The 25,928-nt window shown below is 42.6% G+C and overlaps 1 protein-coding gene across 1 annotated transcript in view; it reads right to left on the bottom strand.

Moving 5' to 3' along the window:
- T265_13827 (hypothetical protein) overlaps window positions 1–25,928 on the bottom strand; it is a gene marked incomplete at both ends in the record, with an annotated part of 70,566 nt that overhangs the window by 14,733 nt on the left and 29,905 nt on the right. Inside the window, 9 exons of the mRNA XM_009170708.1 lie at window positions 573–745; window positions 7,221–7,387; window positions 10,307–10,381; window positions 12,817–12,991; window positions 13,736–13,997; window positions 15,828–15,897; window positions 18,439–18,600; window positions 20,654–20,745; window positions 23,057–23,159. Of these exons, the coding sequence (XP_009168972.1) occupies window positions 573–745; window positions 7,221–7,387; window positions 10,307–10,381; window positions 12,817–12,991; window positions 13,736–13,997; window positions 15,828–15,897; window positions 18,439–18,600; window positions 20,654–20,725 (1,156 nt within the window). The remainder of the gene's footprint in view (window positions 1–572; window positions 746–7,220; window positions 7,388–10,306; window positions 10,382–12,816; window positions 12,992–13,735; window positions 13,998–15,827; window positions 15,898–18,438; window positions 18,601–20,653; window positions 20,746–23,056; window positions 23,160–25,928) is intronic.

Here is a 25,928-nt window from a genome sequence, read left to right as displayed (position 1 = left end):
TTATCCGCACTTTAGTCTGTCTATGTAGCCATCAATTATGCTTTTATTTTGAGCAGCGAAAGACGTAACATGTGACCTTCAACCTAACTCGCAATCGACATAGTCAGATCACGTGAATTCTACCGACCGGATCAGCCGTGGGTGTTCTGACTGTTGCCAAGCCGACAGGTAGCAATATGTTTTATGTGGTTAGATCCCTAAAAATCAGCTCCGCAAGGGTTTTTTGTCCCTACTGGACTTCTTCACTCGGAGTGACAAATTGGATCACCAAATGGCACTATTCAATACCTGTCGGAGGTTTCAGGACGAAACATTTTTGGATTACTTTTGCGCAGATGATTGAAACGACTCACAAATGTCATTGATTCGCAATAACTTGGGTTTTATCAAGACCAATGAGGTTTTGCTCCATTAATCTCGCACTGCTATCTTGATTTTTAAGAGTGCGTATTCTCTGTGATTGTTTTTGATACATATGATAGCAAACATCTTGGCAGTGCATTCACCACAAAATCCTACTGCCACTTTATTACAGCATGGATGTAAAAGCGACGGTTAGATCTGAAACATACCAAGATAGTTGCCACATCCACCGGCATTGACATTCCTCTTCCAGGATCCGGGATAAATGACCTCTTCCAAACGTCGCCGGCCTTTGAGCTTCGCATGTGGTTCTAGACTTGAAAAGCCTAGATGGCACATTTCCATGGATGTAAAATTCTTCGTGAAGTCCTCAAAGGACATCCTACACAATAAAAAACAGTGAGTTTTCATCTTTACTGGATGCATAGAATAGTAGTAATGTTAAAAAACTATGCTCATTTGGATACCAATTTGGTTTTAGAAGGGAGACTCACCTGGAACTTAGTTACATCTCTCGTTTGTGATATTTTCAAGCAATTGAATATGCTGCACCAGGGCACCTCATGTTTCATGTGGCAGGATATTTGAGATATCGCGATACATTGTATAGACCTAATGCACTACTCATAAGGTTGCTGAAAACCCGTCAGCAGCCCCCGATCTGTTTCGTGCATCTAGGGACTCATCGGGTAGTATATAAGGTAATAATATCTGTTCGTTTGTGAGACCCTTTCGGTGCATAGCTGCATTGCCACCTGAAGGAAGCACGAGGGTAAGATGGTGTCAGGTTTCCCAAGCCTGGACAGTAGCAGTCGGGATTCTGAATTTGTCTTCGGATCACAAACTTCTAGTCAGTGAGGTCGTGAGCCACATCGAGCTCAATAAAATTGTTAGCTTTTGATCCAAGTAATCTTGAGAAACAATGAAGATTATAAAATTCGGCCTTAAATGTTGTTGCGTGTGGTACCTATCATTGCCTTCAGCCTGTAGAGCAAGATTGTGGCTATTCAAAAATAGCAGAAACACCGTGTAGAATCTGAGTTTCAAGGTGCAAATGATACCCAACCAGCACAAAGGTGAAAATTTCTCCTCACCTATATAATGATATGTTCAAAAGATGAAATTCTTTGAGATAAACGGGACTTCTTCCAAGAGTTTGTCGCTTCAGCAGCCAGCCAGCCCCAGCTGAATGGCGCATCGTTCGACTTTCTTGTCGGGTGTTGCAGGGTTTCAGTCTGCTCCAAGAATCCTGAGAAAAACAACGATGATTCCTACCATTGAAGACGGAATGGATCTCATAGGGTAACCATTACAGTTACTTCTAATTCTCCTCTGTGTTTTTCTATTGGACAACAATGCTTGACACGAAGGTTGACCAATAATATCCAATAATTCTGCCAATTTGTTTGGAGTGGCGTCAAGCCACCAAACTTCAGTTGTTCACCTGAATTAGTCCACCGTTCACGGTATGTAGGGGCGAGGTGGCTCAGTGATTAGGGCGCGAATTTGATGACCGGAACGTTCGTGGTTCGAACCTCATCTCTGCCTCTCAACTTCCCTTGCCTAAGCTTCATCAACCTGACAGTATCCCAACCCTCGTGCTTCCTTCTGGTGGCATGGAAGTTAAGTACAGAAAGGGCGCAAAAGCTGAGTGATTTTTCTTCATGGTATGTAGAACAGACATATTCACATGGATATGATACTTTTGAGCTCCATCCGACTGTAGATTTGGATCAACACCCAGAAATACCCAACGGTTATAGTAGTATCAGACAAGCGTAGTATGTATGTTGGACTTCACTGCTAAATCAAAAGTTTTGAACAGTGCATGTATCAAACTGGCTGGACCGTCAGATGATTACACACATGGGGTTTTACTATCCAGCTGAGCATCTGACAGTTTTGTTGTCTGGATATATCCAAGTAAATTTTAACAGCATAAGGTCACCCTCACTACGAGGTCCCCGCATTATGATCACACTTGCTTATAGTCAGTTCCCAAATGCCAAAGCTCTGTCTTAAAGCATGTGGGGGGGGGGGGTACATTAAAGTACACCTGCAGATGGAGACCACGCAGTGTAAAAGCTATTCTGTCAAGGAAATAAGTGAGATTGACGGTGCGATTCCTGATGAGTTAGGGTGATCACAACTAAGCTTATCGCCTCTGTACGGTGTACACTCATAAAAATGGGAATGTCATTCAAGGCACAAGAACAGCGAAAGCGGTCGTGGGCTGTCAAAGAGTTTTCAGCAACCTTGAGGGTAGTTTCTTTTGCGAAAATCTATTGCGATATCTCGAATATCGTACCAACTGGAACCTGAGGCCGCCTATTTACAGCACATTCAGTTGAAGAACATCATAAACGACAGACTCACTTGAGTCTCCCATGTTTTCAGCAACTTGAGGGTAGTTTCTTTTGCGAAAATCTATTGCGATATCTCGAATATCGTACCAACTGGAACCTGAGGCCGCCTATTTACAGCACATTCAGTTGAAGAACATCATAAACGACAGACTCACTTGAGTCTCCCATGGAAACCAAATTGATTTGCAAATGAGTGCATTTGTCGTTTCTGTAAGCTCGTAAGAATGTAAACGTCATTCAAGGATCATATATATCAAGGGTCCACGTTCGCCTCTTTTATCCATTTGTCCAAACCAAAATAGACTGTTGATGAACACGCAGGTATATTTTTTAATGACGGAAACTACTCACAAGGTTGCTGAAAACTCTTCGGCAGCCCACGACCGGTTTCGCCCTTCCGCTTGAAGCCCATCTGGTAGGCGCAGTCCCCAAGTTTCCGTCAACCTTATGTTCTGCTTGTTGTTGTTGGCAGAAGTTTGGCCTCCGGACTTGTGGGTCCAGATGGCCAGTTATAGAGTCAGATGTGGTTACCCCGTCTTTCGAGTGCTTCAGAGGTTTCTTCAGTTTACTTTTAAATAGTTCTCTCTGGTTTCCTTTCACGTCATCTCAGAGGAATTCAGATTGCCATAAACTACATGCATCATTAATTTATTATAGTGTTCAGTTGTGAACATGATGAATATTCGATCTTTCATTTTTAATTTTGACTGAGTTCAAGCGCTTCCAAGTGTAGATGCCTCGTTGCAAAGGCTTCCCTTATGTCCATAGTCGCCACTCTCGTTTGAACTGTCGTCCTCCTGTTCTGGCGTAATAATTCCGGTGAGTCCACACCAAAGGGAAGCACTGAACTCGAGTTTCGCTCTCATTAGAGCTCATCAGCAGTGCATATCCAACGGCCGTGCCGGGATTCGAACCCCGGACATCTGACATGCGAGGCGAGCTTGTAACCATTACTCCACCAACATACTTTGGACGCATCTGAATTTTCACGTCTGAACAGGCGAACGTGTTCACACTTGAGCGATATGATTGGTGTGCCCGACCGATCGAACGACGGCTCAGTAAGTGTCCCGGTTGTGACGATCGATGGACCCGACAGTCAGGACTTCCCAGTCAGGTAGCGTGACACACGCTTGAAATCCACCGGGCAGAATTTTGTTTGCAATTTTGGGGTTTTGCGGGATAGGGATTTTGTTCATATGGTCTGCTTCCGTGAAGAAACTGGATGATATATTCCCAACTGCGTCAAATAAGGTTGAAGTGTTCAGTCCCTTGTACGTGTTGAATCAGGCTCACGTTTGAATCAGGAGTAGGCGATGCGTATAAAATTTTATGGAATTTATTTTAACATGGTTGCTGAACGCTTCAATACGAAGATCGGTCCACAGAAGCCCCACTTGGACTGTTCAGGACGCAAACTTTAACAACTTCGTACCTTTGAGACAAAAGCATACCGTGATAATTTCACTAGTTGCACTAAACCATTCTAATCCACCGAGCCTGGCAATTCAGCTGACAGAGGCTACCAACGTGCTCAGACGCAGAGGAAATTTCGAATCAGCCATTAAGGAAGAAATATCGTGCAACAGCCATATGTCTACTCATCGTGGTGGTTGTCAGTTCACCCTTTGAAAGCGACTTACTGCCAGATGTGATCTGCCGTCGGGTTTGGATATCATTGAAGCGTTCATCTGAAGAAGCAACTCTCTGCAATCACAATCACCAACAACAAAATTCTCCATTTGAAATTTACATCTAGAATGTGGTTGCGCACTATTGTTCTTGTTCTTGTACAGCAGAGTATAATGGGCGAAAGACTGGATAGCTTTGAAAGAGAGCGCACTCCCATTCTTAGATTATTATCGGAGTCATCGGTTAAATCACAACGGCTGTCATCTCACACTTTGGGGATATGGACTACTCGGGCAGTTCTACCAAAGCATTTTGCACAATCTGGTGGGTTCCGCAGCAGAAATGGATGGCGGAAACCTTTGCAATATGCGCACACACAAGCGATCCTGCGCTAGTGGAAGCGTTTTGAACAAGAGCTCAGTTTGTTTCGCTCCCGTGACGCTTGAAACAAATGTCTACCATTCAAGCAGACATTGCGTCGTCCACGCAGTTGACCTTTTAGTCTACTGGTCAGTTGGATGTTCTCATAACACGCATTCTGCATTTGTAACTTTGTAGCTCAATTTATACTATATTAACTATGTAAACGTTGGACTACTGTTGACTTGAGGACAAGATCCCAAAAACCGCCTGTCCAGCAATTATCTTTCCGTTGATTTTGATCCATCACTGTCGGTCCAATAAGCGGTCTGTTAGAACTGAAGGTTTTCCCTAGACATTCGTAGCTCAATCTCAAGAGGTTCAGCTGTCATCCGTTCCTCTCGTGAAATGAATCCCTGTCGATCATTGGTGGATATGCTGTCCAAGTAGGGTGGCATTGCCAGTAAACGGCATTGTATCTGGTCTTACCTACATGGCGAATTTTCTGAGGGGTGACTGAAAGTGATTGTACGTATCAGGTTGCGCATACCTCTACTCTATTTGTGTCAAACTTATTGGTTCACAGTTTGATTGTGGAGTCTCCGCGGTGCACCATGTATGGACCTCGTTATTGGAGATTGGAGTTATTGAATAAACTGTGACAACAATCGCATTTCTAGCGACTATACACTCATTTGCAAACTAAGTTGGTTTTTCGAGAGACTCACCTGGAACGCAGCTGAATCTCTGGTTTGTGATGTTCTCAGCCTCAAAAAGGGCGAAACCGGTCGTGGGCTGTCGATGGATTTTCAGCAACCTTATGAGTATTACATTACAAAGATATACATGTATCGCGATATCTCGAATATCGTAGCGACTAAAACATGAGGCGGCCTGATGCAGCACATTCAGTTGTCTAAGAACATCAAAAACGAGAGATTCAGCTGGGTTCCAGGTGAGTCTCTCGAAAAACCAACTTAGTTTGCAAATGAGTGTATAGTCGCTAGAAATGCGATTGTTGTCACAGTTTATTCAATAACTCCAATCTCCAATAACGAGGTCCATACATGGTGCACCGCGGAGACTCCACAATCAAACAAACCGCATTTCTTCTTCACTGAAAACGTGGACACATACCACCGAAGCCGAGGTAAACAGTGACTCAGAGTGAGCCGTCTGAACCGGGACGGGAAAAAGTTAAACCGGAATTCCGAACACTATCAAAACGAAACAACTTGGAACTCATAAAGCAGGTGGATGACAATGAGTACAATGAGTGACAACGCATTGGTTGTTTATTTTTGTGGACTGACGTAATTTTAATACCTCCCTACAGACTGCAGTGAGAGTTTAGAAACGCATCAATCTAAAAGGAAGCACCCTCTGCTAACGGCTTGCTGCAAGGCCAAAACTGAACATAACTTTTGCACACAGGAATGAGAATTTGTCTTTAAGTTGCCGCAAAGTACGTAATCTAACCATCCTGGAAATAGAACCACAAAAAATTATGGCATGGTAAATGCTCACTGCACGAGAACTCTGTTCGTGCACCCTAGAAAACCCACTGAGATTAACGTCAAATCGATGGTTCACGGTCCGATGATCAGGTGACGATCGATCTGCTTGTTGAGCCTCATGTGAACAGAATAACTGTCGACTGCTTTCCATTCAGTTAGTGTACTTTGAGTGTCACTAGTTCGAGACACTGCCATTACCTGTTCACCAAATCAGCCATTTAGAAAGTATGCGTCCGCGAGTACTTTGTGGGAAAATTTTTAGACTAGCGAAGTTATGAGTGTCCAGTTTGAGTTCAGCACATTGAGAGTTTAGCGTTAGTTTTGTCCTAAAATTAGCTCGAAAGATACTGCGGCTGGACAATACATTATGTCCTCTGTATACTCGAAGAAAACAACTGAGGGCGATAGTGTTCTACAGGTTGTCTTCAAACAGATTATTGCCATCAAACCCTCTTATTAGAATGGGATTCGTTTCACGAAAGGTCGTGAGCCTGATAGAGTATTGTAGTACTAACGAACTTTTACGTAGAGGGGTTACATTGGGTTTTGTTAGTTTGTTCATGAGTCTGAACAGGAAGGAACCCACGCAGGACAGGATTCGCAAGAACCGCTGACCAACTGTACAACTTTCAATGATTAATTTTGAAGGGAGCGCCCGGTGGACAGCTCAATTAACTAAAACATTTGGATGTTGGATGCTTAGAAACGTATGTACTCACTGACAGTCGAGCGAAAAACTGCGGGGATGCTTTAGAAATCCTGGAGCACCTCCAACACCAATTGCTGTTCAACGTCATTTGAAAAGTGCAACCTATTTACCTTAATGTTTGGTCCGTGTCAGGAACCGTTAACCGAAAGTTGACTTGGTGCGCAGTGAAATAAACTGCGGAAACAGACCGATCTCATTTGGGCTGATTCGAAAGAAGGTAAGCTTTATGTTAGGACCTGGCTATTAGCAAACAGTTCAGCAAAATACACTTACCAAAATTCACCGTCATTTTGAAACTGAACTTGTAGACTGGACTTGTCCGCCTCACTCACACCTTCCCATTCCGGAGATCTGTCTGACCAGGGCCCACGCCATTCTTGACAGTCGGCCCATGGGCTTCGGCACCGAACAAGGTGCTGGACATCGCCATGATAGAGAACCTGAGAGAAGATATCAAGTTGAAAGCACCACTGTGGTTAAATAGAGCCCGTAGTTAAAAAAAGGCTGATAGATGGTTCATCCCGTGTATGATCCTGTGAGCCTATGGAAACAGGTGTCGTTTTCATACTATTGTCATCGATGATTGCCTGATCGATGCACACTGGGAACGGGAGTGTGGGATCTCAGACAAATATTCCAACCGTTTTTATGACTATGCATTCAGATCCACAGTTCAACATCTAATGTTGGCCGATCAAACACCCTAAAGCTCGATCAACAAGTCTTGTGTACCCATAGTTCACTTTTAGATACACTCATAGTGCGACAGTGTCCCAATCTGACTGTTAAGGAACTGAATTCTGAAATGTTTCGGACAGCGTGAGTTTTTTCTTGAAGTATTCCATCCAACTTTTTAACCATTTATTTCAAACACTCCATGTCCAAGCAGAACATAAGGTTGACGGTGGAAACTCGGGGACTGCGCTTACCTGATGATCCCCAAGCGGACGGGCGAAAGTGGGCTGCCGAAGAGTTTTCAGCAACCTTGTGAGTACACTTCATATTTACTTTTTTTAACTACAATAACAACTATCAATCGAAAACATATTTCTGAAATCGTTTGAGGCTATATGCCTCGGTCTTCAGACAAACCAACCAAATCTGTGTGACTGTGAGTTTTGTAGCATAGATGTATGCTATTCAACACATGAATGTAGATACAAATATCCACAAGATGGAAAGGCTTCCAAGATGGAAAGGTTTCCCGTGAGTAGCGGTCTTTCTTTGAGGGGATATTTCTTGGGGACTTCGCGGTTGTTCGCATTCGGGTATGGACGTATCTGGTCATGTGAACACGCCACAACTTTGAGGTGGATTCTTTCAGTTTTCTGGTCGAAGAAAATTCCCTGGACTATGAGTTAATGCGTTAGATGATGATGCAAACTCAAACACCGGAGAGGAACTCCCTTAAAATTGGAAACGGTTCTCAACAAAGTAGTTTGTCTATCCGAACAATGAATATAATCAATTTTGAGGCGTGGTTCAACACCTCCAGGAAATTGTATGTTTCGATTGTTGACCGTGAATCTGTGTTAAATAGGTTGTGAGGTTTTCACAAGGGAAACTACTCACAAGGTTGCTGAAAACTCTTCGACAGCCCACAACCGGTTTCGCCCTTCTTGGGTCTCAACAGGTAGGCACAGTCCTCGAGTTTTCGTCAATCTTATTTTCTACTTGAGGTTCTACTTCTGAGGTTATTCAAATTAGTACCCTGTCTCCTTCTATTAACCTATATTTGTGCCGTGTCGCGTCAGTTATCAGTACATATGGTGCCCATTCTGATAGTTCCACGTACATTCCGTGGTTTGGACGTTTGGTACTGATCCCCTTTAGATCTCATGCGGGCCGCCTTATGTTGAACTCACGACTTGATATTCTACTAGTTTGAGAAATCTACAGGGGATCGTTTCCTTGAATCCTGTGATATAAGCTTCACGGGCTCGGTAGCATTCTTGCATTCGTAGAATTTGCTCCATTTGTATACGCCAATTTCAGCAAAATAGGCTCACCAAACCTTACGAAGATCACTGTAAACCCTTGGGTAGCTCACCACCATTTTTCTTCACCTTGGATTTCACCAGGGAGGGAGAGATCCCATTAAACCTACGTTTACCCCCAAACGCCGAGTTCTATAATACACTCGCTGGCCAATGAGCGAATGACTTGAGTGAATTTTCACCCACAAAATTAGATGCGCCAGTTTAATGGTCTGTCAATGCTTGTAGTGTTTACTTTCAGATCCCCGATGTGTGCTAGGTTTGTCGAAACATCCTTTCCGCGACAACCTTCTGCTGTTTAGATTGTGAGTTGACGTTAATTTCATTAGTGATGTGGCCACAGTTCACAAAAGCCATAGTTGGGCTAACCCGGATATAAAATTTGGTCTCTATCGGCAAGAATGAGTGGAAAAAGCCGCCACTATTTAAGACGGCCTTGCAAGGACAAGAGCAAAATTTTATATGGGACGTTTCAAGCCGTCACTGACAAGTTCCAGATGAAAGGCATTTTTAGCTGGATTTTTGGCTCCTGCACATATGCTATGGGGGTCATCGAAAATCACTCGTCCGTAATTTTCAATTTTCTGGGGAATGTGTCTGTCTGTGCAAAATAAGCCGTATGAGGGGAACGGTCAGTTGAATAGGAGCAACTTTCAACGATTGCACTTGTTTACAAATGGGGAATTCGTTTGAGTCAGTCTCTAAAAGTAACAAAAATCGCAAGTCATTATGTCTGTTTGATAAAATATAGTTCGTCAGCTTGTCATTTAGTTTGCACACGCCTTATTACCGTTGATTTGCCGGTCGGTCCCTCTGATGGTGAGGAAACATTTGCAAACTAAGTGCCAAGCTCGAAAAACGAATCTACCGGCACCTGGGTCAACAACGTTTGAGTTGCCAGTTTTCCGACACATTGTCCGAACATCAGATTGATAGGAACTCTAGGACTCAGCCTTAAGGAAGGCAAAACCATCAGTGGGTTGTCAAAAACATTTCAGCAACATTAACAGTAACGAAATGATGAAGAAGGCTGCAGGGATCGTTCAGTTCTAACCAGGTCCATTAGATTGTCAGGAGGTCATTTTTGAAATTTCTCAGCGGGTTTCAACTTAAATAGCGCATGGATTGTCTGTAAATTAAGATCCATGTCCAATACAGCGGGATAGTCATCTGTTCTTTTGCTTTGCTTGCGCTGTAAAACAGGCAATCGATTCATTACGTTTCATTGAATTATGAATATCCAATTATTGATCACATTCAGCACTTAAGGTAAAAGCTAATCAGTTTGCAGACAAGCAAGCTATAAGTGAAAAGCCAAAGGACTTTGATATCTGCTCATGATAGAAGGTGAAAGAGACTTACGGATGCTATTCCAGTCACTCCGTAGGCGTGTCCCGCGAAGAGTCCGTTCTTAAGCTTCTGCTCTCCTGATTCTGACTGACGAAAACGAACATAGTGTAATGGTTAGCTGTGCTTTTACCACACTTTTGTTGCGAATTTCAGGAACTTTTTTCACGAAGAACAAATTTTTACCATACATCTCTCGCAGTGAAGTAAAGTCCTGTTCACTTTGAATTCATTGAATAAAAATGGTCGACACTATTCCTCTTTAAGAAAACACAGTTGTGGATACGCCGCGACCAAGCAAGTGATGTCCATCACCATGAATTGTGTGACTAAAGCGTCCTCAAATATGAATCCTAATGTTACCAAAAAACAGCATAGTACCCTTCAAGAAGAAACCCTGAAGAGGGAACTCTCTAGTGAAGAAAAATGAAAATATAAAGGCTGTAATTCAGCCTGTTTTCTAAGAGAAGAGCTGTGCAAAGCTTGAGCACGAGCTTTTGGTCAATTAGACGTGAAAACTCAGTCTGGATGAGCCAGCGTCAACCAGATCAGCTTCGCTATTCCGTTAATCATTCAACCGAATTTGTCGTATCGTGATTTCTTAGGGCACGATCAAACCTGGTTAAACCCAAGAAAGCTGTCGCAGTTTAAATCACTCCTGTTACGCGATTTGTCCTAGCCTGCTGAATTACAGTGGCCACCACTTGTCTAGATCTGGGACGAACACATGCAAGATCATAGCGGTCGATAATGCGGGTGAGGAACAGTCATCAAGTGCATGAGTCTTGGAAATCGCCAGCTATTTAGTAGTCTTATCAGCATACTGGTCAGCGACACTGTGTACGCCATAAATTGCCATTCGTTTTTACCAGTCTAATGGAGAGTAGTATTTTGCGGGTTTTTGGACCTGAAGACCACCGAAAGTCTTAAGTTTGCTTCAGTTAGCCTCGGATCCCACAAAAAGTTGTCCACTTTCAAAAAGTAAAGTTCAAGTGCTCGAATTGAGGAAAGTCTTTGATACGGCTTCCTTGGAATTAAAAATTGGTGTCGAATTTTGGGACTGAAATTTAATATCCTTGGAAATTAGAATCCCTTGCTAACGACCGATACAACCTGCAGAAGGTTACCGGTAATTGAAACGTTGGGAAGATAAAAAACAACTGAATTCGTTGCAGAATTGGTCCAGGAGAACTTTGAGGCAAGCAGTGATTGGCTGCGCAGGTCTTTCGAACACAAGAGCATACGTTGCAAATCTGTCCATGGGAAAACTACAGGAGTGTCATTTTCCCTAACTGCTGATGGTTTAAGTAGGCGGCAGGAATGGTGCGCACAGCTGAATGAAAGTCGGGGGTACAAGAACTAAAACTATGGACCGCCACATTCCTAAGTTACAATACAGCTGTAGCCCAAGGAATACTTCGGCCATTAAGTAGGGCGCCGGCTTCGTGTTTCTTAAAGTAACCAGAGGTATGACGCAGATTGGGCTGGCTGAATGAATGGGACAATTAGTTAGCCATTTAGAACCGAAAGCTGCTGTTGGTTGTCACACTGAGAAACACCAACTGAACAGTTACAGCATATTAGAGCAAAACTCTCATATGCATCTTGTTTACAAAACTGAATATCCATCTTCTCCTTGAACGCGTCTTCTTGAACTTTCCTCGATGTCAATGACTGTTACTCAAATGCAAACAAATGTTAGAAGGGGCTCCAGAAATTCCCTAATAGCTCTCACTTTTCAGGAGGAGTGTAGCGAATTCATTAGAAGGCACTACTTGCTTGCATCATCAGTAGTGTCCACTGTGACACCATTAGTTAGAACAACAATTAACGTTCCAAAGATAAACCACGAAAATTTGTGCTACAACCACTCAGCTTGGTAAACGATCTGATGGATGAGTTGCTTTTTTAACCGTTTCGCCCACACCAAACCGTTGAGTATCAATCCTTTAGGCAACTGAAACGTTGGCAATGATCGGAGCGTGTTTTTCGCTCTCAGTATTTGGAAAAGTAGCAATAAAACAGCGTGCTAACACGGTGTCAAGTCACTCAAAGAATGCCAAGATAAATAATCCGGGACAAAGTGTAGCACAGTGGCTGCTGCAATGACGACTGAACGTGGACGAAGCTCTTGGAGTTGTGGATTACGTTTGAAAGAAAGTGAGAAGTGGGAATACAAACGTCACAGGTTTCGACGATGAACAGGTCATGGAGCGTAAATGGTCAGTCATTTGAAGGAACGATTGTCGTTCACTTACAATTCTGTCTTCAACTTAGGCAAACCACACACAAGCACAAACCTTTAATGAGTCCACCCTATGGATGGATATGGATCGCCAGAATTTAGGCGGTGTAGAATAAGGATGAAGGAGGTATACTTCGCTTAACTGAACTCACAGAACGATTGAAATTCTAAAAATCAAGTCAAACTATCGTCAAGTATGTCATGATAAATTTGACATATAGTTTGACCCCTTTTTCAAAAGACTATGGATCACTTCCAGCGCCAAAATGCAACAACTCACCCGTATACTGCACCCCATAACAACGCAACGTTTCGAGTTAAGTTGCATCATGCGTAGTAGGTCCGGTGGCCTCCGACGTTCATCCAAATAAATCGTTTCGGCTAAACCACCGGTACAATCTTCCATCGCTTCACTTTGTAGACCACCGTTCAAACTCGCATAGGAGCCGTTTAGTCTAAAATGTCAAGTAAGATGAATCTTGTGCCGCAAATTAAAGGTAGACTAGGTGACCTAGGGTATAAGATTTCAAGCGGATTACGATATATAGTGATACAAAAGTAGTATGTGTAGTACAGTAGTATATGTAGTATGCATGGTATTATGTATGTGTGGTATTATGTATGTATAGTATAGTATGTATAGTATATATAGTATATAGTATGTAGTATAGTGTGTATAGTATATAGTACCATAGTATGTATAGCAGTAGACAGTACTGTTATCGTTAGATTTCGTGATATAATGGACACAGCCTTCACCTTAAACGTATACGTATGTCTTAACACGCCCCACCAGGTTTAGACTAGTGACTGTGGAAACAAGAATGTGAGCTTGTAATGCATCCCAAAGTATTCAGAGGGCATTCACGCAGCTTCGGGAGGAACAGAATGGACGCATTCACTGGATGCGTACCCCGCAACGATTGCTACAGATAGTAATGGGACCTGAATCATCGGGGTCCAACTGCGGTTCACATTGCAGATCAATCAGATTCATTTAATTAGTGTGCAGAGACTCGATATTCAAAGGAAGGACCTTTGCTGGTTGACCGTTACAAAGAAGCGGTTGATATTGACCTGTAATACATAAAATGTTGCGTTTCCAGAAGCGTGCAGGCGTAATAAAGCTAAAACACAATCTTTAACTCAGTAACTTGGGGATGATACCTACGGAAAACTGTGAAAAAAATCCCACTCACTTTGCATAGGCTTTCTCGCACAATGCAGACCAATATTCGTTGTTGGTCGGTGAAGACATGAAAACCAGGCGATTCGAATGTTTGTACACTGGTAGTCGATCATCCACCATAACCTCGATCCACCGTCCGAAACGCCAGAAACGAGCCCGAAAAATTCCAACATAATCAGGTAGGTCGACCTCTTGCTCAGGTGGTACTACTTGGTTTATCAAGATCGGATAGCAACATATGGATGATAGGACCGCCAGTAGCCAGCAATCACCTGAAAGTAATCCCAGTTTTAGGGAAATAGTTCCTGATTCAGATTTGTGCTCATCACTTTGTAAACTTTCTGTTTTCTTTAAGCAATTATCTATGGAATTCGAATATCTCACAAGCTATCTTACTGAAGGCTGTGGGGGTACTGAGAGGCCTGCAGGTTTAGGTATTATGCCATGTATACTGACAAGTATCTAGATGTTTATATAGGCTTTGGAGCAGAATGTTGTCTTCGATCAATGGTCCACTACTTTGCTGCGTCACGTGCACAAGGCTGGTCAAGTGGCGCAATCCTTATACCGTAAAACCTTGTCGATATCTTTGCATGATGACTAGTCCTCACTGAATCCGAATATCTGAGCCGTTTGTTAGGCTGAATTCTACAACTGCTAAAAATAGTATTTGTCTGTGAAACTGCCATGTCAGACGACTTGGGTTTTTAAGTTGCGAGCCTCGAAGGATGTTGATACACAATATCGTGTCTCTCAACCGACCGTTTCACTTGTTCCACCACGTCAAGCTTTTACTGTGGGGTTCAGACCGCAGTTCAACATCTTACAGAATATATCCAGTTGCTAAATAGTACATGGGAATTGAAGGAAATGTTGGTTCGTTTACTGAACTTGGCAATTCGATCGCGAATGTTTCGTCACCAATCGAGGTGCGTTGTCAGGGAGCATACTGGAACGTAGTGATGGATCGACGGTTGTGCCAACGACCACTGAGAAATGGTATGCTTATATCGGTCTGCTGAATTTAGCCAACAGAAAGTGGACATTGTAGTTAAACATCTGTTAACTCATCGGTTGTCGTACTAAAATGCTACTGTTCCAGTTTGTCTTTCGTGGGGACTCATTCATCAATCATCGATTTTTATGAAGTTTACCTTTCTGGGGCTCTCCACGCCTACAGATTGGTTTCCGCACTACTTCCAAAATTTGCTTGTAGGATTTAGTAATACGACTAATGAGGTAGCTCCCCTTTGATTTAAATCACTTTAAATGGTGAAATTCTGATAGGAATACGGTGAGGAAGCGCGTAGTAGGATTGGTTGTAACAATCGAGTGTAACACGTGACAGAGAGATTCTTAGACGTGCGGGTTTCCTGTCATGACAAGAATAGACCTGCCCTTCAGTGAACTGGGTGAATGAATCATTACACGTATATGTGCTTGAGTTCCTAGACGAGCTAACGTACTACTGAAAACCAATAACAACGACCTTTCTCAAAAATTTGTGTAAATTCCTCAGTTTTGTCTGTCAGGACACTAGGCCAAACAACAACAAAACAGTTTAAAAAACCGAACTTCACTGTGTTGGAAAGAGGGATTTTCAGCTTGGTGTAGCAGGTCATGTATCACTGCTTCGAGGTTTTACAAAGGGACAGATTTAGCTGTACTTCGTCAATGTACGTCACGTGAAGAGCACGTGTCTGGTTCCCATGGAACACAAGTGCGTCAACCTCGTAAAAATTAAAGTTTTGAATCGTCTGAATTATTGGTTTCTGGGTTCGAGCCACAGCTTAAACTCAGCAGAAAAGTTTTGCTGCTATGTAATTTATTTCACCAAGATAAGCAACTATCAACAGGGATCACTTTTAGCCATTGGTTCGTCTGCAGCCTGATCAGCCCAACTGCGCTACCTGAGCCACCAACATTTTACTCTATCAATGATCAGAATCTAGCACACTGATGGATAAAAAAGTACCGTTTGAGGGGCGCTACTCTTCAACAATAGTGCTGGATGGATCAATGCTCAATAAATAATTATATGCCCGATTCTCGCTGAATTTACCCCTCCCCTGTGAGGACTAAAATACCGATCGATAACTTACCTAGTGCTCCTTGTTTAATATCACAACGAGCTGGTCCATCCACGAAGAATCTAGCATGTGGGTTGATATCCTATAAAGCAAGACCAACACAGTTATTCATACCCGTTACGTCATAGGAAAAGATCAGGTTTAATTCTCATGCGTTCACGCATGAGTAGCTACTATCCTTTTTTCCGTTTTGACTTGGATTTCTTCCACATTCCTGACAATATCCAATTCCAAACGAATTTATTTAATGGCTTGTTTGATATGGTTCGCTCCAGCGCAAATCGAGACAGTATGAAACTTCTCTCGTCATTCGCACTCAGAACCTTCCCGATACACCTGAAGGGTTAATCACTGTTTGGAATAATTCACAACTTTTTGATAAAAAAGTTCTCAGCAAAACAGGATGGAGGACGTTAAGACTGTTTTACCTCAGTTAATCATACATCATCCGAAGGTTTTTTGATAAAGCTTTGAAATCCTGTGGATGAAGTTAATAAATCCATCCGTCCTTATGTCCGGAACCGTTAGACCAGGTGACTCGCTGTTTCTGGACATAACTCCTGTTCGGTCGCATCAAAAGGTCATTTCATAGCTTCAGTGTGTTTGTTCATAAGTCAGCCTGCAGGTGGCAATCCATGTCTCTGAGGTTGAGTGCCTCCGCCTTCTCTACCGTGTGGATAAACTTCCTGTTCTCACGTAATGCGGAACCAATCCAACAACAAAACGATGCAGTAATCGATTTGACATAGAGTCTCGTGTACGGGAATTTTTTCTACGTGGCCGGTTTTCTTGAAATTTCAGTCAAGTGATTTAGTTAAATGCCAAAAGGAACCGTTGATTTTTATCTTCTAAGTTAGAATAACCTCTGAAATCTTAGATGTCTCTCCAATTTCTGAACGCGCACTCAATCTCGTTTATGATATAAGAGATTCAGTTGAATCTCTCGTGGAAACCAACTTGATTTGCAAATGAGTGTATTTCTCGAAAACAGTCCAATTTGGATTCAAGTAGAACATAAGGTTGACGGAAACTCGGTGAGTGCGCCTACCTGATGAGCCCCAAGAAGGGCGAAATCAGTCGTGGGCTGTCGAAGAGTTTCCAGCAACCTTGTGAGTAGTTTCCTTTATGTAGTATACTTATTTTGGGTTATCTGTGGTATCAGTGCGTAGGCGTATCAGTATGTAGATGGCTCAAAGAAATTTAGACAGTAAATCATTTGAATTTGAAACACATGAATGTAACTGCTTAATTTATGAAAGATAATCAGCACTGCGAATTTGGAGCTTTTTGATTGTTTTGACCCAAACAAAAGCAAGTACGAGGATATAAACATATGTTCACTTGAATCCGTCTCTAAGCATCTCAAGGTTCACGCAGGATGCACACGACATGAAGCAGAACTCGTGTGATTGTTGGCAGTTTCCCCCGCCCCAGAATGATTAACCTTACTGCATGGCTTGAACTTTCTCATGGTTCTCACTGAAAATGACTTTCAGCGTTTAATTCATTTGACGGTACGTAACTCCAGTCGCATGGTCATGAATTATGGTTCTTGGGAGTTCTCTTTCCGCTTGAGCGTATGCTGACAATAGAGTCCTAAAGAAACTTTCAGAGGAATCCTGTTTCATTGTTGAAACTGGTCCTTATTCAACCAAATATCTTATGCGTTTCGAACAAGTCTGAATGAAAGATTGTACGGGGTGTCTCATAATAAACGCAAACGTTGATTGGGTAAGTAAACGTAGTCAACTAGAGAAAAGATAACGAAATGTTTTACTATTAGTAGTCACATAAAGGAGGTGCGCGAGCGTTGACATTTTTTTTTGTTTACAATGGACGTCAGTACGCGCATTGAAATTTTGAAACTCTATTATTCCCTTTGTGAAAGCGCCACAGCCTCAATTCATGGTTACAAAACCAAACGTGGTCTCATCAAAGATCCTTTCACCGTGTCGACCATTACACGCTTGGATTGCGAAATTGAGTCCACTGGATCTGCATCAGATTTTTCTGGCAAAGGGAGAAAGTCACTGAGTGATGAAAGAGCACCCATTCTACAGAATGCCGTCGAGCGACTTCAGTTTCGGAGTACCATGGCTTCTTCGTCAATAACTCAGGTGTCCCAGATGACCGGCGTCCCCGGAGCCAGCGTGCATCGTATTATGACGCGCCATCTTTATCTCTTGGATAATGATCAAGGCTCGCGTATATCATGAAAATAAACCGAAGATTTTGTGGAGTTAAGAGCAAGAATTGAAGAGGGGTGTACAAGAGTGACGCTTGAAAAAGTTAAACATGCTGTCTCATCTCATACCGCCCCCAAAATGTTATAGAAAGAGGTGGCGGTTTATTCAGAATTTTTTGTAATGTCAGTTTACTTACAACAAACCTCCATAATGCGTGTATATTCACATAAAAATAATAATTGTTTAAATTGATGTTAAATTTTTAACGTGGGTATTATTTTTGCGTTTATTATGAGACACCCTCTAGATAATCCTGCAAAAGACTAGTTTTTGTATATCCTCAAGGCTGTTCTCAGCAGCTACGTCGCGAAAGAACCCACATTATTTGGATTTTATGCAGTGCTTTCTGCCAGACAATTCAAAGATTAACAACTTACTCTGACGCGCTTCCAAATGATCCGGTCTTTTAATTCTGGAAGATCTCCAATCGAACTCTCGTCTGCCGGAAAATCAGGATCACACCATAGGAGTTTGTCCTTCAAAAGTTGTTCTTGTAACTCCTGATATTCTTCCTGTGCCAGGGCCATTTGAAGCTTCATCTGGAAGAGACAATGACAGCATGCGAGTTAGAGAGTGCCGACTGTTAGAAAGGTTTACTAACCGTACGGCGAAAAGAAGACAATCGTTTTTCAATTCTGTACGGAATACAATTCCTGCAATCAGAAGCGTGTATGGTTTGTTTGAAACAGAACAACTGTTAATTGCTTGCCTGAAAAACTTTGGAAATAGGGAGCACGACTGAAGTTTGATCCATGGACGTTGAGTTCACATTTGCTAAAGTTTGATGCATTTGCTGTTCCTAGTAGAAGCGCGACAAAATGAACACAAAACCACCGAAGTTGATTTCGATGGGTCGTGTTTAGTGAGGTGGACACTCAAAATATGATCCTATAGATTCGGGGTCAGGTTAGCGGAGTGACTTGAGTCCACCTGTAGGTTACACTCTTCACTTCGTATGCTGAAACCGACGAAAACCTTATCAAAACTCACACTTATTTATTGATACTGGTTCGCCCGAAAGTCTAAATGTTCAAAATGAGGATATACTTCCATCGTTTGTTCAGAAAACAAGTAGTAATGTACAGCTTACGCTCAGCGAAGACTGAAGAGCTGTATATAACTTCTAAGCTTTTCAGCACAGACTGACTGCAATTGAGGAATCTCCCGGAAAATATTTCCTCCATACAAGAAACGGTGGCTCTCCGATCAGACACTTCATCCTGGAGATTATAAGCATCCCTGCTCAGAACCCGGCAAACCCTTCTATCTCAACGCGATAGATTACTTTGGAGTCGAGCGTGATATAGCATCGGCTAACCAATTTCATGCACAGATGTCTAGAATAACCCGCACAAAGCCGTTTGGCAATTCCCTCTCCTCAGAAGAAAGTGGAAATCAATTCCCTTGGCTTTTCTATTCGTTTCCTTCACATCCCCGCTTCCGTGCTCTAGAATATGGCGGATGTATGATTACGCTCTTGGGTCAGTTAATAAGGTGGTGAGATCGTCCGTGGTTGTCTATCAGAGCTGAAGAGGCTGTAGCTAGCCACATAGTTCGATGTGTGGCTGACACCGGCACACGCTGTGCATACTCAGGACTCAACCCCAAAGGGCTAAAAATCACCGTTCAAACTACTCCGAGCACTACGACATCTAAATGCGCCACTGTCATGACTGATAGTAGACCGAGTCACTGTACGGAGACCAGCCGTCCCTAATAACCGAACATCACATCATTTGGACGGATGTGTCACGTGCAGGACACTAGGTATGCCCTGGCTGGTCAGAATGCCAGCCAATCCGGATCGAGCATCTTTGACTCGACGCTTCTCGCCCCCTCACGGTGATTCTAGAATAACCTTGTGTAACACTCTGTGATCACCCTATAAATACAGATGTAGTGATTCACCTTTTGTCTCCATAAAGGTCTGTCTAGAGCTACCGTGCCTTCTGATATACCATACTGGGCGGAGCTGGAAGCCAAGGGCCCGGCACAGAGTTGCACTACCGTTCAGCAAGACACAACAGTTACTCAGCTGTTTGTCCAAAAATACTTTGCGCTCGCAAACCACGCTACGCCTTAATACATGTGGATACCTCAAATCACCCAGAGCCATTATGCCGAATGATGACGCCTCATCCAAATGACAAAATGAAACTAGAAAGAATTCCCGCAGATCGCTGTACTGAACTATATTTTATCTTTCTTGATTTAAGTCATAATCATCAAAATTAAAAGTTTTGAGAAGACTTTTTTTAAAAAAAACAGATATTTCTTTTGATATAATTGAGTTAGTTGTTCAGGAAGTTCAAGTTTGCGAATGTAAATGTTCTGATTTTCTTCACCAGCAGTGTGCCATATTTTGTGACTGTTTTGAAAGCAAAGCCTAGTGGTGACTTGGAGACAATCGCCACTGCGATAGTGTATTGACGGGTTACCTCTCAAGGATACCATAATCTGGCTGGGAGCTGTAAAATGTGACTGTCGATACGAATTGTACTCTCTCCTGAAAGATGTCAACTCCTTGAACGGTTAGTTTCAGGGTATGAAAGTTCCGTTAGTTGGCTATTTGAACTTTGAATCTAGACTCACTTTTATATAACCGACGGGGGTAAGCGTGGAAGGGATATTGAGAGGGACTTCTAGTCGGCCGGCTTCGTTCATGAACGGCTGCGCTGCAATTTCTGCGGTATGTGGTTGGTGAGAAAACAAAGACACCATCAGTAATAGGGTGGGGTCAAGGGCCACAAGTATAAGTACCGAGAAATCTACACGCTAACCCTGCACTCCTAAAAGATAGACAACAATAGTTATCATGCTATGCGGGAAGATTTGTAAATGATTGGCACCAAGGACAGCGAAGACTCAAGTTTCGAATTCCATGGTCTCTCACGGGCCTGCACCAACATTTCAGGTTGGTTAATAGCAGCTGGTGACCAGAACGACTACTCAGCTAATACGTCACAAATAGCTATCAGAAAAAGCAGACCATTTCGCTATTTTACACGGTGCGTAGTGAACGATAGACGGTATACCGTGATTTACTCTACGGATACCTCCACAGTCCGGGTTCTCTCATCACTTCGAAGCACACTGGTTACTTCAGGAAACGTGAATTTCAAATATTTTACTCTTTCTTGCAATTTGCCATGGGATTTTCTCCACTATCGATGTAAAAAACAGGCCTAACATAACTTCCTAGCTGGATATACCGGCCATCTGGTCCAACACTAAACTAACAGACATTTTTGGGAAAAATGGGTAAGCTGTAGCACCCTTTCGTTGCCAAACTGCAATGCCGCCAGAAGGAAGCACAGTTGCTGGGATGCTGCCAGGTTGACGAAGCCTAGATAGGGTAAGTCGAGAGGCAGAGTTTGGGTTCGAACCACGGGCCCTTCGGTCGGTGAATTCGCGCTCTATCCACTGAGACGTCTTCCCCGGACAGACACTTATCCATGTCGCTCTCGAGGGACCCACTTAGTGGTTTGTTCAGAATCTATACCTAATATTTCTTGGGTATTTGCTTTTATTGGTCACTTTCCGCTTTCTAAATTATCCGCGGTGATAGTCCTACAATTGTCACCATCAGAACCGTGACAGTGATGAACATTCAGCTGAACTAAATAATTCCAACTTACACTCACGTGATGATCACTGTTCAAGCGTCTCGACAATTTCCACCGGTTCTGTCGTGTTTGAATAACGCTCACACTTCAGGTGGACAAAATACATCCGTTGGAGTACTAGCGACGCATTAAGAACTCGGCATCAAGCTACACGTCATCCTGTTCTCATAATCTCACTCACCTCAGTGGACTGACGAACGCTCAGAGAGTGAACAACCTTCACATAGTGCTTTACTCAGCCTACGTTCGTTGATTAATGGAATTCAATTCCATAAATTAAATTCCCTTGCATGTACACTATGATACAGATGTTTCATGCTCATATAACGGCGTGAAACCTTAACTGTACGGCAACACTGGGAATTTCCAACTGAAAGAACATCAGAACCAACACAAGGAGTTATCTGATGATCATTTCAGTTAATTGAGAACGCACATTGTTGTCCCGAAAATCTGTTGCTCCATCGAAGCCTTCACGACAACAGGTTTTTGGCGATCTTTCAGCGGTCCAGTTTTCACAACCCACTTTTGTGCTTCTGGGCACACCAAAATGAACGGCTGTTGTTTAATTGGATAGTTTACGTAGAGAGTCAAGCACGTTTCTAAAAATGTGTTGTAATTGGTGTCGAACTGTAACAGATGCATCCTCTGTTTGACCGAGTAATTAGTGGGCATATTATTTAGCTGAGAACTGCACGCCAAACCAGAACGGTCCGGGCCTCCTACTTCAGCGTGCGACAGCTGCGAAATTATACTGCGATATATTGAATATCTTGCCAACTGAATCATAAGGTGGCCTGTGTGCAGCACATTCAGTTGTAGATTCAGTTGAGTCTCTGGTAAAAACCAAATTGATTTGCAAATGAGTGTATTTCTCGAACACATATATCATCTTTTCGCGTAGAGTTGTAGAGGAAAACTGCTCTGATGTTCGGTTAGTGTAAATCTCATTTCACCACGAAAACTAGGTGCCGTTAGCTGGCTATACAGGTTGTGTTGTGAAGATTATTGAATGTTCTTCTCTATGACGATAGATGATTTAGTCGCGCGTCGCAGAAGGCAAATAAGGTCGGACAAACGTTCGTTCTGTTGGCCAAGGTCTGGAACACATCTCATGAAGGTCAAAGCAACAACACCAACAAACAAACGGATCACGTGATCATCAACCGTAAATGTTTTGTCTTTGGCATACACAATGGAGGGCTTTCAGCGTGTTGATCAGGTGGACTAGCAAGCGTTTGTTTAGGTTGCAAGGAACATATCCGTGGTTAAGCAAAAGTCTTGTCAGTAAGTAATCTAGTATTTGAGGGGTTGACAGATTAGCTGCTTTATAGACTAGAGGCAGACATGTGTGAGACTCTTAACTTACTGTAGTTGGTCGGAACTTTGCGTTGAACAATAATAAGTCTTGGTTCGGCACGGTCTTTCACCAGTTTCAAATCCGGGTCGATTGAAGTGGTTGAAATTCGGTTCTATTCAAAAAAGAAGAAAGAAAAACTCAGTGAAATTCTCGCTGAAACTAAGCATACGTGGTTATGATTTACTGTCCAGCGGGAAATACAAATTTTTTCACGTTTGGAAGTTTTCCAAAGCTGACTACCTACAGTCAGTTACAGAGAGGACCCAGAGACTAAAGAATCCGAGCAACCAAGTGTAATGAAATGAAGTTTTGAAATACACACCTGTGATAAGCTTCGGATAAATGTACTACAATCGATAAGTGGGCTTGTGAGAGGAGATACACACAGCGGTAGAATCCCGCTGGCTATGCGGAAAATCGAATATGTTAAAGATATAGCTGGGCATTTCGCCCAACCTATGGATTGCCAGTTGATCGGATTACCAGTTAAATCGTCCTTTCCAATAGAAATTAACCTCTGAATAACTTCAACAAGTGGTGAAAGTTCCGTTCAAAACCTCCCAGGGAATGTCTAGTTCTGGCTTCGGAAGTAAACCTTCTCTATTCATAGGATAAAGAAGTTAGGCTTCAATCTACCCATAAACAGAGTGTGACTGGTAGCCTGCAGCGTCGCGATGTTTTCCTCCCGCAAGAGTACCGCGAATATATAGCGATGGTCTTGCAAGGTCAGCAAAATACATTCGAATAACACATTTCACGTTCTTGTTTGTTCTAACTGTGACTTAAGCAGAACCTAACGAAATGACAAGGTAGTCCCCACCAGGCATGTATATCTTAATTTCGGACCATTCTCTACATTTTTTCAGTAGATAGTTGTTGTCGGTGGGACCTGTTTGGACTAACAAGGAAAGCAAAAGGTCCCTCACCTTTGTGAATTTTCGCGCAGCAGAGTCAAAGCTCATGTCAACCACTGAAACTTTCCAAAGAAAATTCAATTATTTAGATTAGGTAGCGCTACGGAGGATGAAGACTGATCGGAAACATCGAATAACTATGGAAAACCGATTTGTTACTCTGTATTACAGAATTTAGTGGCTGGCTAATTTGAGGTCAAGAGTATGATCTGGAACTAAAGTGCTTGTCATGAGATAGTAAACTGGAAAGTATGTAGCATCTGTGTAATAAGAGTATATTGCATTCGAAACAACGCCCGGGGTTCACTCTGGCTACCGCGGCTTGATAAAGGAACCGATCTGTGCGTATTGAGAGTCTGAGATATCTGGTGACAATCGTTTTGGTTGTATTTGACTCAGTGTAACGTTGATACTAACTACTGACGGGGATGCACCCGACTAGTACGTGTTATTCGTGAAATTTGGCTTTGCGTCTTTTGAAAAGGGGAGATGTGTTGCGGAATTCGTGGAGCCGCTTTGTAACATTTGCTTGGATTTGAGCGAGGAATGATTGGAGTCATTGAATATCCAGGAAAGTTCAAGAAGACGCGTTCAGGAGAAGATGGATGTCCAGTTTTTGTAAATAAGATGCGAATTAGAGTTTTGATTCCCTGTCCAATGGCCTGTTACCGGTCAATTGGCATTTCCTAATGAACAACTACGCAGCAAAGGCCTTCTTCCTTTCAATGGTAGTGAGGCCCAGATGCGAATCTGTCAACCGGTTCATTTTGTGATGGGTCCCAAACAAGTAGGGTGCCAAATATAACACCGGAGGTTTCACATTCCACCCTATTATTGTTGATAGACTTGTGAATTTGGGTTTCCCACTCAGCTGCTAAGCTGATCCCTAGAAGTCGAATGCCGAAAGAGCTATAACATGCAGCATATATTGGCATCTGTATTCGGAAAAAATTTTCATAATCTGTCACACTTATGTTGAGATTCTTTCATACTTATCTGAATTCATCATTTGTCTGGGCGCTTTCGGTTTTTTAGTTCCTTCGTCAAGGCTTTAGGCTTCGTCTTGTTGCATTTATAGTGCGGGCGGAATATGCACAAAATCCTGGTCAATGGCTGGACGGTGTTGCGTCGATTTTTCGGCGCTCCCGCATCTTTTATATTGAGGTCCAGCGTTTATTTCTGTTGGTGGTATACTTAACGGACTTCGGGAGATATGGGTTCACGAACTCCGCAAACCGCGTTATGTTAACTCATCAATCAAACAGCCACCTCCCATGTGTTTGAAAGCCTCGCAAAATCTGCCTAAACCTCAACCAACATGGAAATTTGTCATGCTTCTTGAAGTGCCAATTCAGAGTAGAAACTACAGGTTCAATACTACATGACTCATGGTTTTCAAGTAGTTGAACAAATGAGTTCATATGCTCTAACTTGTTCGACATGATGTTATTTTGTGATCTTTTTTCAATTTCTTGACATCCGCATCATCGCCCTCCAACAAGAAAATTTATCGTATTTACATACTTAATATCTGTTTACCTTTCCATGAATGTCTCCAAAAGATCGCACTTCCTGTCCACGCTGTGAAGCTGTAGAAAACCAGTCGTCTGCGATTGCGTTCAAATCGCATTGAGTACACGAGATTTACAGTGGTCGCTTATTTGTGGCGGATAACGGTGATGTCCTACTGCGCATAGAAAGATGGCTATCCTATCGATTTTTGATATTGATTTTTACACCCCGATCTTGGTGCTGCCACCTTCTGTTAAATGGGGGACTTTAAAGTACAACAAGATTACTGTTTGATTTAGCGTTGTGGAATACATTCCTTTGTGTTTGCTACAACAGCCCAGTGACCGGTGAAAACTTTTAATGCATTAGATAAAAAGTGCCAGGTTTGCAGCCATTTGACATACAAATGTGAATTCTAGTTGTCTTTGGAGAGCCGCATATTTTATTTTCGCCCT

This window comes from Opisthorchis viverrini (assembly GCF_000715545.1).
Source record: "Opisthorchis viverrini unplaced genomic scaffold opera_v5_109, whole genome shotgun sequence".
Classification (NCBI taxonomy): Eukaryota; Metazoa; Platyhelminthes; class Trematoda; order Opisthorchiida; family Opisthorchiidae; genus Opisthorchis; species Opisthorchis viverrini.
Note: the sequence above shows the minus strand (reverse complement) of the source record. Positions and strands in the feature narration are given on the sequence as shown.